Genomic DNA, 15,775 nt, shown 5'->3' with positions numbered 1-15,775 from the left:
TGCTGCCCCCCCTCCCAACCCAGCCCCAGGAGGAACTTGCTGTCCCCCCTCCCCACCCAGCCCCAGCAGCAGCTCAATCTTCCCTGCTTCTGCAGCCCTGGAGCTGGAGAAGTTCTGTGCCTGCAACAATTATTGGGGTGGGGGGCATGCCCCTGCTTGCCCCCCCTTGCACACACCCCTGTTTAGGAGATACAGTGTTTGGCTTCAGATCCCCTGGTGCATTAGGGTCTGCATGCAACTTGCATTGCTGTACACGTGATCCCAGATCTATTGTTAATAGGGGTCCAGTGAGTCTGGATTCAACTTGCATACCCCTTGGAGTGTTCTTTGGGAATGTCCTCCCACATCAATTAATTTTCTCTATCAATATCTTAATATGAAGTAAGTCAGTCTTTTTACTTATACTTAGACTAAGGGGAGGGTTGCCTGTAGAAAGTGATGTGCCCAGAAATGTTGCTGACACAATTTGCACACCCTCTGAAAATTTGGTCCGGAATATCAAAGTCACTTGAATTACAAAAAAAAGACATTATTCTAGCTGGAGTTATTTGCAGATCTTTAGTTTGCAGCCATGTCATCCACACAGCTCCAGGGAACACTTCTCCCTCCTCCTGCTGCTGCCATCACCCAGCCCTTCCTTTGTGGGAGATGATACCACACAGCTATCAGAAGTGCTCACTCCAGAAACTTTAATAATGAGCAATTGTCCTGGAGGGGTAAGACGGGGGATATTGCCATCTGGTTTCATTTGGCATAGCAGGCTAAGAAACACAGACAATATGTGGAAGAGATAAACATGGTGGGCCTGAGTCTTGCTTAAGCCCTAGTCTTGCAAATGATTTGTGCACATCCTTCACTGTATGCATGTCAGGAGTACCTCTGAAGCCAATATGGCATAGATGGCTGCTCAGTGTGAATGGGGCTATCAGAATCTGCCCCTAAAGGTTAGATTGTACCATGCCAAAGAATCATGCCCAGAGCTCTGTTACATTTGGATTAAGTTTTCTGTTAAGTATAAATACCATATTTATTTTAGTCATAATCTAATGCCCACGATGGGAGCCATGTGGCCAAAATGCCAAATGGGGGCCAGATGTCTCAGAGGAAGAACCTCCTCTCCTGTCATTTTAGCCTTTCATTTTCATCTCTCAGCTTTAGCTCACCCTATGGAGGCCAGTAAACCATATCCCATGGTCCCTTACTCTAGTTGAGACCCGACCCCTTACAGGGCTTGTTGAGTATCCCATATTTCAAGAGTGAATCAGTCCCTGCTTTCTACTGAGCAAGAGCTAGGAGAACTATCCAAAGAAGTTGAGCTACACGTGGCACAGGGGCGGGGCTCACTTCATGAAAAGTGTTTTCCAATGTGATGCATCTTGACCCAAAATTCAGACACCGTGTAATTATGCTGGGCTGTGGCTTGACGTCACAGCTACCGACTATACAACTCCTATTAGTACATACTCTCTCAGCACGTGGGGCCCCAGTCATTGACTGTAGGGCATGGCATGCAAGAGAGAATACTAAGCAGATGTACTGAAAAGAGGAGGGTTTTCTCCCTACCTAGCTTTGTGACATTCGTACTTATAGAGATTCCCGAAGGCGCCAGCAAGAAACAGGCTCTAAAACTCCACAATTAATTAATGCTGTCTCTTCTGTTCAGAGCAGGGGACATTCCTCTCTGTTGAGAGCCACAACAGCAAGATTTCCATGTTACATCCCAATTTCATGTTCCTCCCAAATAAACTGGAGCATGATAATATTTCACCTGGGAAGCTGCAGCTTGTTGCACATTTTGCTAGAATGAGAGATTTTCTACAGCAATAATTACATTTCACAGTTCCATCACCCCTTTTCTCCTGAGTAATCAGAAAGTGTCTGGCTTGCCTGCCTACATTTCCTTCCTTCATGAAATTGGATGGGCTTTCCTTTACCTGCTTCCTGTTGGCTTTTATAAAGGGGATCCAGTTCTGTACTTCCTTCCATTGAGAGCTGTCCTTCGCTTGACTCAAGATGGCTGCCGTTCAGGTACGAGTTAAATGTTGGCTGCTGAGCTCTATCCTCTTCAGCGTCTTCGTGTGTTCGGTACACCCACTGGTACAATCCCTTTCAAAAGAACAGGAACATTATGAAGAGCTGCCTCAACTTCATCAGGGATACACCTGGATTTCACACTCTCTTCTCGCATGGATTTTAAGCCTTTTGATGATGGCTGTGAAAAGTTTTTGTCCTCTAGTCAGGGGTTCTGTGTCATGTATGTGAGAGCTGAGTTTAGTCTACTGGCAACTGGAACCTTGTTGCAACCATAACCTAAGAATTAATAACTTAGATACAAACACCTGAACACTCTGAAGAAGGGGTGTAGGTTTGGAGTATAAACCTGGATGTATATGTGAATTTTGCAGCTCATCCCTATCTCCAAAGTGGGCTGGAGTAGAATCCAGGTCCGATCCCCCCTGAAATTTAGGTGTATGAAATATGAATCTGGGTTTAAATTTTGTAGTGCAAATCTACCTCTGCTATTAGCTGGGAAGCAATCTTTAGAAGTCTATGGACTGGAATACTTGTGATTCATACACATTTTACAACTAAGGGGTAAATTCTATTCAGGGTTTCACTCCAAGCATCTCCATTAATGACAGTAGGGTCCCATGGCGGCGGGCGGATAAGTTAAAACACACTTTTTAAGGAGCACGTGTGTATAAGACTATTACATTATTTTTCCCTCTCAAAACGTTATGTTAAGTTCCATCCAGGCCTCACATCTGTGTACTTACCAGCAATTCCTGCTGCCTGTTCCTGTACGCTGTAAAGTGCTCCAGAACTTCTGTGTAATTTTCATTCATCATATTATTCCCATTAACTTTCAAAATGCACTGCCCTGAGTGGAGTCCCACAGCCGCAGCCTTGGAGCCTGAAACAGAGACAGACCAGAGGGGAGTTCAAACAGCTCAGCAGCCCAACTATGGAGCAGATTAAGAGAACAGAGGGAGTGAAAAGCATTTCTGGCTGAGATGTGTGGGGAGTCAGGATATTTGGGAGCTATCTTGTGGTTTTGCTGGCTTTGGTGAAAGAGCTCTGGAAGAGCTTTGTCATGTGAGGCAAATGTATATAACCTTCAGACAGAGCCTTTCTTTTGGGCCCTCAGTGCACACATTATTACATCGTAGGTGATGTGCAAGATGAGGTTGTAAATTACACTCTGGTAAGTTGCTGTGTGTCTGTCTGATTCTCTAGTACTTTGCACTTTGTCTAGTCAGTTATTCCAGTGCACATGCATATGTGGATACTAAGAATTTAGGACTGGAAGGGACCTACTGAGTCATTGAGTCCAGTCCCCTGCTATCACAGGCACCTACATCATCTAATACCATTCATAAACTTATCAAGCACTGGCTGGCCCAGGATCAAGAGAACAGAAAAATAGGTCCCCTGCCCTCATTTACACATTGAGTCCAGAGTGTCTAGCTTCATTCTAGAGGGCACAAAGTATACATCAAAGGGCTAGACTGGAGTGTTATACTCTGGAAAAGTCCTACAGATTTCACTGGAGTGATTTCTGATATACACTGTTGAAAGAAGAGATTCAGGCCCTTTGTGTCTGCCTAAAACACAGTGATTCACAGAATATATGTTAAGACTTGTAGGGTATGTCTATGCAGCAATTAAATACCTGCAAGGGGTGAGGGTCCCAGAGGCCAGGCTCCAGCCCAAGCCTGAATGTCCACACCACAATTAAACAGTCCGAGTCAGCTGATCCGGGTCAGTCGCGGGTGTTTAATTGCAGTGTAGACCTACCCATAGAGTCCCTGTTTTGCCAAGCCTGTTTCCCAATTTTCAATGTTCTACAGTGAAAACAGAATCCATAATAAAGCAATGAATTAGTACAAAGAAAATATTGATGTTACAATGCATGAACGGTTGGTTACTTTATGCAGATTTTCTGTCAAACACAGTATTTTATCAACTGTACTGAAATTGGGACTTTCAATCTTATTTTGCAAATTATAAGAATTCCACAAGTCATTTTAAACGTTTATTTTAACCCGCCCCCTCACTTATCACTGCAAGTTAGTGGTTTTAGCTATCAAACCAGGTTTTCATAATAAAAATTATAGGCAGGCAGCAAGTATGTAACAATTGTTTCATGTTATCGATGCACTTTGGATCATTGTCTAAAGTAATTCATTCCAAAATTACAGAAAATTCAGATCAGCTACAGGTAGCTCCCTCTAACTCACACATGTGGACATATAAGGTATGATTTGCCTCTGGCCTCAGTGGAGTTAATCCTGATTTACTGATTCAAAATTCTTAGAAACCAATGGAAAATCTGCTATTCACTTCAGTGACCTTTGGAAAATGTCCTAGTTAAGTGAGAGAGGGGAATCAGGCCCATTTAACAATGTAGAGTCCTTCTCTCTTTGACTGAAAGACAAATGTCTTTTTATTTAAGGACCACTTTTAAATCAATATGAATTTAAGGTTTACCCCTTCATATAACACAAAAACTAGAGGTTACCCAATGAAATTAATAGCCAGCACATTTAAAACAAACAAAAGGAAGTACCTCTTTACACAACGCACAGTCAACCTGTAAAACTCATTGTCAGGGGATGTTGAGAATGCCAAAACTATAACTGGGTTCAAAAAAGAATAAGACAAGTTCATGGTCCATCAATGGCTATTAGCCAAGATGGTCAGGGTGTCCCTGAACCTCCAGCTGCCAGAAGCCAGGTCTGGACGAGAGGGGATGGATCGCTTGATAATTGCCCAGATCTGTTCATTCCCTCTGAAGCATCTGGCATTGGCCACTGTCAGAAGAGAGGATACTGGGCTAGATGGACAATTTGTTTGACTCAGTATGGCCGTTCTTATATAAACCTGGATACAGTCACAGCAGAAAGCTAATGAAATTCTTACGGGGGGAAACTTATCTTTTGGGAATCTTTGACGATCTTTTCTTTCTAGTCTTAATTGGCTAAGATGTTGTTTAAATTTGCATAACTATACAGTTTGCAGACTGTCGCGTGTTAATTGAAAGAAGCTGAATATTTCCCCATTAGGCAATTTGCCAGAGTTTAGGAACAGCATTCTAATGTCAGTTACACCAGAGTAAATCCAGAGTAATTCAACCATGTTGAGTAGATTTACATGAATGAAATTCAGATCAGAATTTAGTCCCTATGAGTCTACATTAAAGTCATAATTACTTTTTAAGCTCAATTATCTAAGATACAAACAATTTTAGTCAGTGTAATTAGTCCCTTTTCTAGTAAAGGCTTCAGAAATGCTAGCTAGCACATTAAGGAAATGCATTTGTACTTTGTCTTAAAAATTATATTTTGTGCTTGTTTGAAGGTATGTAATGAAAAGGTGCTTTGAAGTAGGGTATTGTTGCCTGTATATGGGATGATAAGTCTTTGTATTGTTTCTAAATACTGACATTATATATTTGTACATACACACAATCCTACTGAAGGAAGGAAACCATATACAGTTGAAAGGTCTTACCCTTTGTAACTGCCAAAGATAAAGGTAGGAGCAATGCTTCATTTGTGGCTCATTTGACATTTACTCCTGAAGGCATTCTGTGCCAAAAAATTAAAATTCTGCAAAATTCTGCAAATTTTATTGGTCAGAGAAATGCGGAGGCACAGGCCACTGGCTGCACAAAGGTAGGAGATCACTGTGTATCTCAGTGGAGGAGCAGCTCCCTGTACAGGGATCCCTCCTCCTGCAGCTGAGGAGCGATGGGTGCAGGAAGCTGGGGGGCAGTGGGAAGGGGGAGTTTGCAGAGCTTCCCTCAGCCAGGGGAGAAATCTGGGGGCGGGTCTGACCCAGCCCTGGATGCTGTGCAAGGGAAGAGGAAGTCCCATCCTCCCCAGCCCAGCCGGGACTAGCAGCTGAGCCTGGAGCTGGTTAGGAGCCACCAGCAGATCTTCTCCAGTCCTGCCTCCTGCCCCACAGTGATTTACCTCTCTGCTGGCTGCTCTGGGCCTCCAAAATATACTGCTGGGGAGGGTCGCATGACCGCTCCTGTGGCTTCCCTTTGCTTCCCTGTCAGAAAGTCATTTTTCTGTGTGGAAGCAAAGAAATCTGTGAGGGACATAAATTCTGCGCATGCGCAGTGGCACAGAATTCTCCCAGGAGTATGTCACATTGCAGTCACAGCACTAATGAATATCTCTGTGTCACACCTTATGCTTTCTCCATTTAAAAGAACCGAAGGACCCAATTCTCCTCTTACTCATTCTAGTGTAAATTAGGCATAACTCCATTAAAGCCAATGGAGTTACAGCAGTACAAACTGGTGTGAAGGAAAAGCAGTCCCCAAATCTGATATAATGCATTGCAAAGTTCATGATCATTGAAAAGATGATCCATCCACCTGAGAGCATCAGAGTGATTCCTATTGTACATTCTCAAGTGCTTTATCCAGCCTGCAATGGCTCAAGTGATGATGCTTCCTCAACATCCCTTCCAAATCTAACAACACATTTCTCCTGGCATTGAGCCAAGTCACTTTTTGCTTCCTGTAGGTGGGAACAGCCACCCAACACCCAGCTTTAATAGTGAAGCAATACTTATACTGAATTCAGATTGCAAACTCTTTGGGAAGGGCACTCTTTTTTTGCTCTGTGTTTGTATAGCACCTAGCACAAGGGGTCCTGCTCTGTGATTGTGGAACTTAGAGACTTCCACAGAGTTTTTTTAGGACCTTGGGACAATATAATGTGGCTCTTGTTCTGTCAGAGGGATGTACCTGGCTGTCTATATTTCAATATTTCACGCCATAGCTACATCACACACCCCTTGCTTACCTCTGCCCACAGCACGGACATAGGGTGGCGCTGTTCCCCGTATCTGGAAGCAAAGAGCTTCGTGACAATCTGGTATTTTTATAATTCTGCAGAAAACATGAAAGAAAGAAAGCAGCATGTCAAATTAGACTGCTAGACCCATGTGTACTGCTATCAGTTCTTGCGTAAGATCATACCTCTGTGTGTTTGGGGCTCAATAAAATTCCTAGACTGTTTGCAAACAGCTTTAAATATACCCTAAAAGTTTAATAAGAGATGAGTTAACACCATGCAGTAGCTCTTGTCACATAGCAGTAACTTATTTTACCACCTCAGCTGTCCTTCTGTCAGATGATAATTTGACCTTTATTTTATTTTAATGTGGGTTATGGCCGGACTGACAACCCTGGAGAATGAAGATGTCTTCCCAGTACCCACAGAACTTGTGCAGTCTAGGCAGCACCAGTGCAAGCTTCCTCCATGCTGCCCGACTTAGAAGGAACCTTCTCTAGAGCTGAGGGGATAGATTAGCTGGCAAGCCCAGTCACTTGACAACAGAGGTCGCAGTTAGTGCCAACGGGGGTGGGGGTAGATTTTATGCTGTGGACATCTGTGCTCTTGGAACTGGATTGAGACCCACCACGCTCACATAGGAGGCCACCAAACAGTCTCTGATGGTAACAACTTTTGACCCTGAACTGGATTTGAATCAGTGGCCTTGTGGTAATATGTACCGTATGCAATAATGAGGCCTGTGATGAACCAGCTAATCCTCATATGCAGGACAACGTTATTTTGCAACTGATTAGGCTAATTCTAGGAGCGTGTGCTTCATAGGACCTGAATGGAATACAATATAACCCACTCTAGTCTGTGTTTCTTGTTGGGCTGGTCCATACGGAGAGCCAGTGCATGGCAAGCTGGAATGTAAACCTACAGCATCCTCGCATGCTCATCGCTAACTGTTTCAAACAGCAGTAGGTCAAAGTCCACTATGGAACTTTTAGTGTGCAGTAGTAGGGCCCACATGGTCAATTAATGCATGGTGTGCTACAGCACTGTAGATTTACTTCCCAGCTTGCTGTTCATTAACTCTCCGTATGGACATGCCATTTATTAAAGCGACAGTAAAAGTGAAGAAGAAACAAACACTAAACCACCTAGTAGTTAAGCTCTTGTGAGCACAGAAGTGACTGTCACTAAGTAGTTTTGCAGATTGTGTTTCTTTCTGGAACGTCATCACAGTCTATGCAAATTAAAAACTAAAGACAGCTGCTGCACATGTCTGAATGCAAAGCGTAGGAAAGCTGAACATATGGTGGGTCAGCCCCCCTGCATGGAGACAGACTCAAAACCCAGGTCTAACGAAGGCTACAGCTAAGCATAGTGTGCAGGGGGAGCACACAGGACATAACCCCTATTATTCTCAGTTCAAAGAAATGAATTCTGCTGAGGTTTTCCTAGGAGCCAGATACTAACAGGTTTTGTTGGCTCACGTCCCTGTTGCTCAAAATGAAGTTGCAGGTTGTATACCCCAGAAACAAAGACAGATGGCGTTATCAATATGTACCCCACAACTAATTGGGCTGGACCAACATCCAGCCTGGGTTCTGTAGCAATTTGGTCTGGGAGATAAAAATTATGTCTTGCTAATTAAAAATTGGTGTGTTTAATGTATTTAGCTTGAAAGTGAATGATACAGTCAGTACAGAAACCTCCATGTTGTTTATTTTTATATTAAATTCCATTTCCAGGATGACTTCAATGCAGCTGTTCTGATTTACATCAGCTGAGGTTCTGGCCAATTGTTTTAAATAAAAGCTTAGACTCTGGACCATAATTCCACATCAAGGGGTAGATTACATGGCAAAGTCTGTGGCTATGTAATCCAATAATACACGGGACCCTGATTCACTATGGGCCCTCTTTCACGGGGTATCTGACCCTTTAAGGGGAGTTGGGGCCCAGCAGTGACTTATTAGCTATCTCTTAGCTGAGACTGATTAGCTAGGAGTCAGCTAAATATACAACCAGCAAGTACCTCAGCTGAGCTGCAAACCTGCAGGGAGTAGGAAGGTTCCTGCAGGGAACCCAAGGGGCAGAGCTGCAGGAATTGGATTTGCTCCTGTGGCAGGCCCTTGACTCCTAGGCAAATCGCTTGCAGGAGGATTGAAAAAGAGCTGCCAAGAGCAGAGGGGGCTTTGGCAGGAAGCCCTTGGGTCACAAGGGGAAAGGGCACATGTTGTGGATGATTCTCAGACAGCTGGATATAGAGGGGAATCTGCAGAGAAGAGAGAGCTCCTAAAGAAGACCCTGGATTGCGCGGGAAGAAATTTGAGTTACTAGTCTTTTGTGTAGAAGAAATAAAGTTTGAGGCCCTGATAAGAAGGGCCTGACCCAAGAGTCTGGGTGTGGTGTCAATCCTTTCTGGACTAGGGAGAAAGACCAGCAGCCTACGCTCTCATTATGGAGCACAAAACTGTATGAACTCAGATGGAAAGACCAGTCCAACAACAAGCAGAGTGATACCGTAGACTGAGGTGCTTTCTCTCAAGCAAAGACCTACTGCTGAGAAGCTTTCTGCTGCTGACAAAGTTATACTCCTTGTAACTCAATTTCATTTGTGCACATGAGGGCCAAAAGTTAACTCTGATGCACAAAGGATAATCCACAGCTGCTTTAAGAGATGTAAGGATCACTAACAAGCATGATTCACAACTTCTACCTCTTTTAACAGCGTATTGAACTGCAACTTCTGATGGGTAACATGTTTATGTAGTTACCTTAACCACAGGTAGTAAAAAAAGTTAATGTCTCCGGATAACCTTCTATGTCTGTCCCTCTGGGCACTTACTCTTTAGACTTGGTGGCCACCAGAAGTCTAAGTGGCCTCCGAGAGCAGAAAGATTGGTTTAAGATGGCCTCCACTTCTTGAAATGGACGCAGGAATACCAGGTCCTCATTAATGGAGTAGATCTTTCTTCCAACCTGGAGGCTGGCCATCTGCAAATGAAACATAAATACCACACAAAGCTTTAGGTCATTTGAAAGGTCTTTAACAGTTCAGGATGCAGGGAGGGTTGGCTCTTGTGATACTCACTGATAGTCACAGAGATTTATGGGGACACTGCAAGTATCAACACCAATACACACAGACACAACTGAATGTCCTGCCAACACCACAGGTGAGATCAACAACATACAAGACAACAACTTAATAGTAAGATACAGATATAGTGCCACCTCTTGCTGGTGGTGCTGTCTACACTAAACATTGCAGTTGACAGGTATGGATTGATAGCTTCGAATACTCCTTAGTTTGCAAGCTACTAGGATTATTAATGTCCAGAAGATATACACAAAGTTTTTTTTTTCTTTCCCCAGGTCACCAAATCATTTGTCAGTTACATTTAGAGACCCTACGACTTCCACAACTAATAAAAGAATCTCTATCCAACAACAGTAACATGAACTGATAGGGGATACCAAGAATAAACTTACTTCCGAAGACTTTGCATTTCTACTGCACTTTTTGTTGGAGGATTGCAGATTGAGCCTCACTAACCCCTGTGAGATAGGGAAGTATTGCTATCCATAGTTGACAGGTGGGGAAACTGAGGCACAGAGACCAACATTTTCAAACTTGAATGACTGAATTTAAGCATATAATCTATAGTTACCTACCTAAATAAATGTAGCCTGATTTTAAGTTGTGCAGAGATCTTGCCATGGACTTCAAAAGGAGATTTGGTTGCTCAACATCTCTGAAAATCAGGCCATTTTTATTCAGGTGCCAAACTTTAGTCCTCCAAGTTTGAAACTTTTGTCCTTAGTGACTTGGCCAAGGTCACATAGTAAGTCAGAGGCAGAACAAGAAAAAGAATGCAGAACCTCATTCTCTATTAGATAATAACCCTTAACAATTCACTTACTAATCCATCCACATATCAGCTCGTTTTAAATAAGTGAGATACCAGGGGTTGGCAACCTTTCAGAAGTGGTGTGCTGAGTCTTCATTTATTCACTCTAATTTAAGGTTTTGTGTGCCAGAAATACATTTTAACGTTTTTAGAAGGTCTCTTTCTATAAGTCTAATATATAACTAAACTATTGTTGTATGTAAAGTAAATAAGGTTTTTAAAATGTTTAAGAAACTTCCTTTAAAATTAAATTAAAATGCAGAGACCCCCCGGACTGGTGACCAGGACCCAGGCAGTGTGAGTGCCACTGAAAATCAATTCGCATGCCGCCTTCAGCACGCGTGCCATAGGTTGCCTACCCCGGACCTAGACTGAGAATCACAAAAACCAGAATCCCCCTAATGAAGTTAAAGAAAAACAACATGCTACGGGTACAATTTACCACTCAGCCCCCAGGTTATGAGTAACTCCCACTGATTTTAACATCTGTCTTGTTCTATATCTTCTCTGACTGAAAACGTAATTGAAGCTGATGAGGTTCAATGCTTTTGAACTCAGCCAGTTAAAAATTTCCAACACCTGAAGATGGTTTTACTCTCTTAGGCAAAATCTCTTAGGGATTGTACTGGGTTGCTGTTCTCAGCTTAAGTGTATTGCTCTTTATATTACTTGCACTTTCTGTTCATAACATCCCTTTAGAAACCTGTAAATGGCATTTCATTCCCCTCTCCTTTTGTATCTTTCCATCTGGCAAATTTTAATTCTAGAATTGGGCTCTATAAGACCTTGGCTATGCTGCCCTGACCGCGAGCGCTTCGATGTTCCATTTGAAATCTACAGATGGTTTCACTGACTTACAATAAAGGAGGTATACACATTACTTCACAAATCCACTTTCAGGTGTGAAACTTAACCTCTGGCATGAGGGAAGTTGGAAGCCCTGATTTGCCTTAGCTTATGAATGGTTTGGCTCATCTTAAATTAGCACTGCGATTTTGGAAATCAGAGCTCAGTTTATAGTCTAGGGTTCATTGATTTTTTTCATTAGAATTTAGGAAGTACAAGTGCTTGGTTTTGTTCATTTTTATCACAGAGACAACAGGAGCTGGTGCAGCCTATTGCCTACTATATATTTTTTTCAACCAAATTATTAAAGGGAGAAACCATCAAATGCTCTCTATATTACTTGCACTTTCTGTTCATAACATCTCTTTAGAAACCTGTAAATGGCATTTCATTCCCCTCTCCTCTTTTTCTTTCCATGTGGCAAATTTTAATTCAGCCTAATCCTCCACCTGCCCCCAGTTTCTAACACAGCTGAAATGAACACGACTCTTTTGACCTCCTTTGCGACTGGTGTATCATCATTATCAACTATGAGAGTTCTGTGACTAAAGTGAGGAGGACAGATTTTGTTAATATTTTGATTTATAGTTAAATGGAAAAGTTTGTGTCATTAGTAGCTATTTATACTGACAAGTTTGCAACAGGGGATGGAGGAGTTAGACAAATAAATTCAGATTTTCAGAATTGTGCCTTTGCATTTAATGTTTGCACAGTTACTTCAAATTCATGCATAACCGCGCTAATTCCATGTGCAAATGACTACTTTAAATTTCTAATTGTCTGTTTATACACACAACAGACCAATTTAGACAATCATGGTAAATCCATGTACAAATTAGGTGCAAAGTTTCATGCCAAATTGAACAAACTAGGAAAAGATATTTTCTTCCATGGATTATAACAATTCAAGCAGATTAAAATTTGGAGTCGTGTTTCTTTAAGAGTAAAATTCTACATTGTAATGGCTCTTGCATTTCCTGAATCATGGATGTTCCTTATGATAACTCCGTACAGTTGTCTGGATATGGGCCTCTGGTTTTTCTGAAGAGCGAGAGCCCACTGGTTGCTATCCATCAGATGGCCTCTGGCCAAATGGTTGTATGTTAGACATGGTTTGTTCAAATATCATACATCTGCTTGTCAGTTGGCTGTTCGAAGTCGGATAGCAAGCACAACTCTCAATGGGGTAATTTTTTCCCTGTTGTTTCCTTCCTATGTGTCTGAATGTACTGTTTACAAACAAACTCCAGGATCAAACATGTGGAAACAAGTGTTGCTGGAAATATACTAAACATGGAATGGGTATAATGAGGCACACAGGAGATACATACAGAAGGCAAAGTGCCACATGCTGGAATCAGTTTCACAGATTTTAATCACAGAATGATAGAACTGTAGGGCTGGAAGGGACTTAAGAGGTCATTTAGTCCAGCCCGTAGTGCTGAGGCAGGACCAAGTATACCTAGACTATCCCTGACAGATGTTAGTCTCACCTGTTCTTAGAAAATTCCAGTGATGGAGATTCCACAACCTCTCTTGGAAGCCTATTCCAGGTTAACTATTCTTATAGTTAGAAAGGTTTTCCTAATATCTAACAAATTCTCCTACCTTCAGTGGACATGGAAAACAATTGATCGCTGTCCTTTGGATAACAGCCCATAACATATTTGAAGACTGTTTATCAGGTTTCCCCTCAACCTTCTTTCCTCAAGATGAAACATGCCCAGTTTTTTTAACCTTTTATCATTTTTGTTGCTCTCCTCTGGAGTCTCTCCAATTTGTCCACATCTTTCCTAAAGTGTGGCACCTAGAACTGGACACAGTACTCTGGTGGAGGCCTCACCAGAGCCAAGTAGAGCAGGACAATTACCTCCCATGTCTTACATATGACACTCCTGTTAATACAACCCAGAATGATATTAGCCTTTTGACAATTGCATCACATTATTGACTCATATTCAATTTGTGATCCATTATACTCCCAAGTTCCTTTTAATCAGTACTACCATCTAGCTAGTATTCCCGATTTTGCAGCTGTGCATTTGATATTTTCTTCCTAAGTTTAGTATTTTGCACTCGTCTTTTATTGAATTTCATCTTGTTTGTTTTAGATAGATTCTCCAATTTGTCATTTTGATGTCTAATCCTCTTCTCCAAGTGCTTGCAACCCCTCCCAGCTCAGTGTCATCCGCACATTCTATAAGCATACTCTCCACTCCATTATCCAAGTCATCAATGAAAACATTGACCCAGAGCAGATTCTTGTGGGACCCCAGTTAGATCCGTCCTCCCAGTTTGACAGAACCATTGACAGCAACTCTTTAAGTATGGTCTTTCTAGCAGTTTTGCAACCACTGTATAGTAATTCAGTCTAGACCCCATTTCTCTAGTTTGCTCATGAGAATGTCAGATGGGATCGTGCATTACTAAAATCAAGATATATCACATCTACAGCTTCCCCACATCCACTAGGCCAGTAACCCTGTCAAAGAAGGAAATGAGGTTGGTTTGGCATGATTTGTTCTTGACAAATCCAGGTTGGCTATTACCCTATTATCCTCTAGGTGCTTACAAACTGATTGTTTAATAATCTCTTCCAGTATCTTTCCATCTATGGAAGTTAGGCTGACCGATTTATAATTCCCCAGGTCCTCTTTATTCCCCCTTTTAAAGATAAATACTGTGTTTGCCCTTCTCCAGTCCTCTGGGATCTCACCCCCTCTCCATGAGTTCTCAAATATAATCTCTAATGGTTCCAAGATTGCTTCAGCTAGTTCCTTAAGCATCCTAGGATGAATCTGATCAGGCCCTGATGACTTGAATACATCAGACTTATCTAAATGTTCTTTAACCTGTTCTTTCCCTGTTTTAGCTTGTGTTCCTTCCTCCATGTTGTTAATATTAATTGTTTTAAGTATCTGGTCACAATTAACCTTTTTAGTGAACACTGAAGCAAAATAGGCACTAAATACCTCAGCCTTCTTGATGTCATCAGTAGCTCTCCCTCCACGCTAGGTGGAGGACCTACACTTTCCTTCATCTTTCTCTTGCTACTAATATATTTATTGAACCTCTTCTGATTGCCTTTTATATCACTAGCTTAGATGTAACTCATTTTGTGCCTTAGCCTTTCTGATTTTGTCCCTACATGATTGTACTATTCTTGAGTATTCATTATTAGTAATTTGTCCATGTTTTTACCTTTTGTAGGATTCCTTTTTGATTTTCAAATCATCAGAGAGCTCCTGATTCATCCATATTGGCCCCTTACTATTCTTCCTATCTTTCCTTACATTGGGAGAGTTATGCCTTTAATAGGTTTTAGAGTAGCAGCCGTATTAGTCTGTATTCGCAAAAAGAAAAGGAGTACCTGTGGCACCTTAGAGACTTACAAATTTATTTGAGCATAAGCTTTCGTGAGCTACATGCATCCAATGAAGTGAGCTGTAGCTCACGAAAGCATATGCTCAAATAAACTGGTTAGTCTCTAAGGTGCCACAAGTACTCCTTTTCTTTATGCCTTTAGTATTGTCTCTTTGAGAAACTTCCAGCCCTCCTGAACTCCCAGCTCTCCTGAACTCCCTTTTCCCTTAGATTTTCTTTAGGTGGGATCTTACCTACCAGTTGTGTGATTTTGTGAAAGTCTGCTTTTTTTACATCCATCTGGCCTTATTCTGCTACTCTCATGCCTTCCTTTTCTTTAGAATCATGAAATCTATCATTTCATGATCACTTTCACCCAAATTGCCTTCAACCTTCAGATTCACAACCAGTTCCTCCCTGTTAGTTAGAATCAAGTTACTTTCCCAGTTACTTGCTCCACCTTCTGAAACAAGGAATGTCCCAAGTACATTTCAAGAACTCACTGGACATTTTGTGTTTTGCTGTATCATTTTTCCAGCACATGACTGGGTAGTTAAAGTCCCAGTTACCAGGTCTTGTGTTTTGGATATTTCTGTTGTTTGTTCTAGAAATGCCTCATCCAACTCCTCCTTCTGATTTGGTGAGCTACAGTAGCCCCCTACCGTGACATCACCCCTGTTCATTTTCCCTTTTTATCTTCACCAACTGACTGTCAACTGGTCTGCCTCTCACCTCCTTCTGGACCTCAGAGCAAGTGTATATATTCTTGATGCATAATGCAACACCACCTCCCTTTTTCCCCTGCCTGCCTTCCTGAACAAGTTATATCCCTCTATAGCAATA

The 15,775-nt window shown here is 42.0% G+C and overlaps 1 protein-coding gene across 3 annotated transcripts in view; it reads right to left on the bottom strand.

Moving 5' to 3' along the window:
• PREX1 (phosphatidylinositol-3,4,5-trisphosphate dependent Rac exchange factor 1) overlaps positions 1-15,775 on the bottom strand; it is a 221,193-nt gene that overhangs the window by 30,875 nt on the left and 174,543 nt on the right. For all 3 annotated transcript variants that reach the window (XM_074970042.1, XM_074970041.1, XM_074970040.1), the window contains exons 18-21: positions 9,658-9,806; positions 6,825-6,910; positions 2,778-2,914; positions 1,935-2,106 (exon numbers count right to left, since the gene is read on the bottom strand). In XM_074970042.1, coding sequence (XP_074826143.1) covers positions 1,935-2,106; positions 2,778-2,914; positions 6,825-6,910; positions 9,658-9,806 — 544 coding nt within the window. The remainder of the gene's footprint in view (positions 1-1,934; positions 2,107-2,777; positions 2,915-6,824; positions 6,911-9,657; positions 9,807-15,775) is intronic.

The sequence above is a fragment of the Natator depressus genome, chromosome 13, assembly GCF_965152275.1.
Source record: "Natator depressus isolate rNatDep1 chromosome 13, rNatDep2.hap1, whole genome shotgun sequence".
In the NCBI taxonomy this organism is placed as follows: Eukaryota; Metazoa; Chordata; order Testudines; family Cheloniidae; genus Natator; species Natator depressus.
The sequence above is the reverse complement of the archived record's forward strand: the minus strand, read 5'-3'. Positions and strand labels throughout refer to the sequence as shown.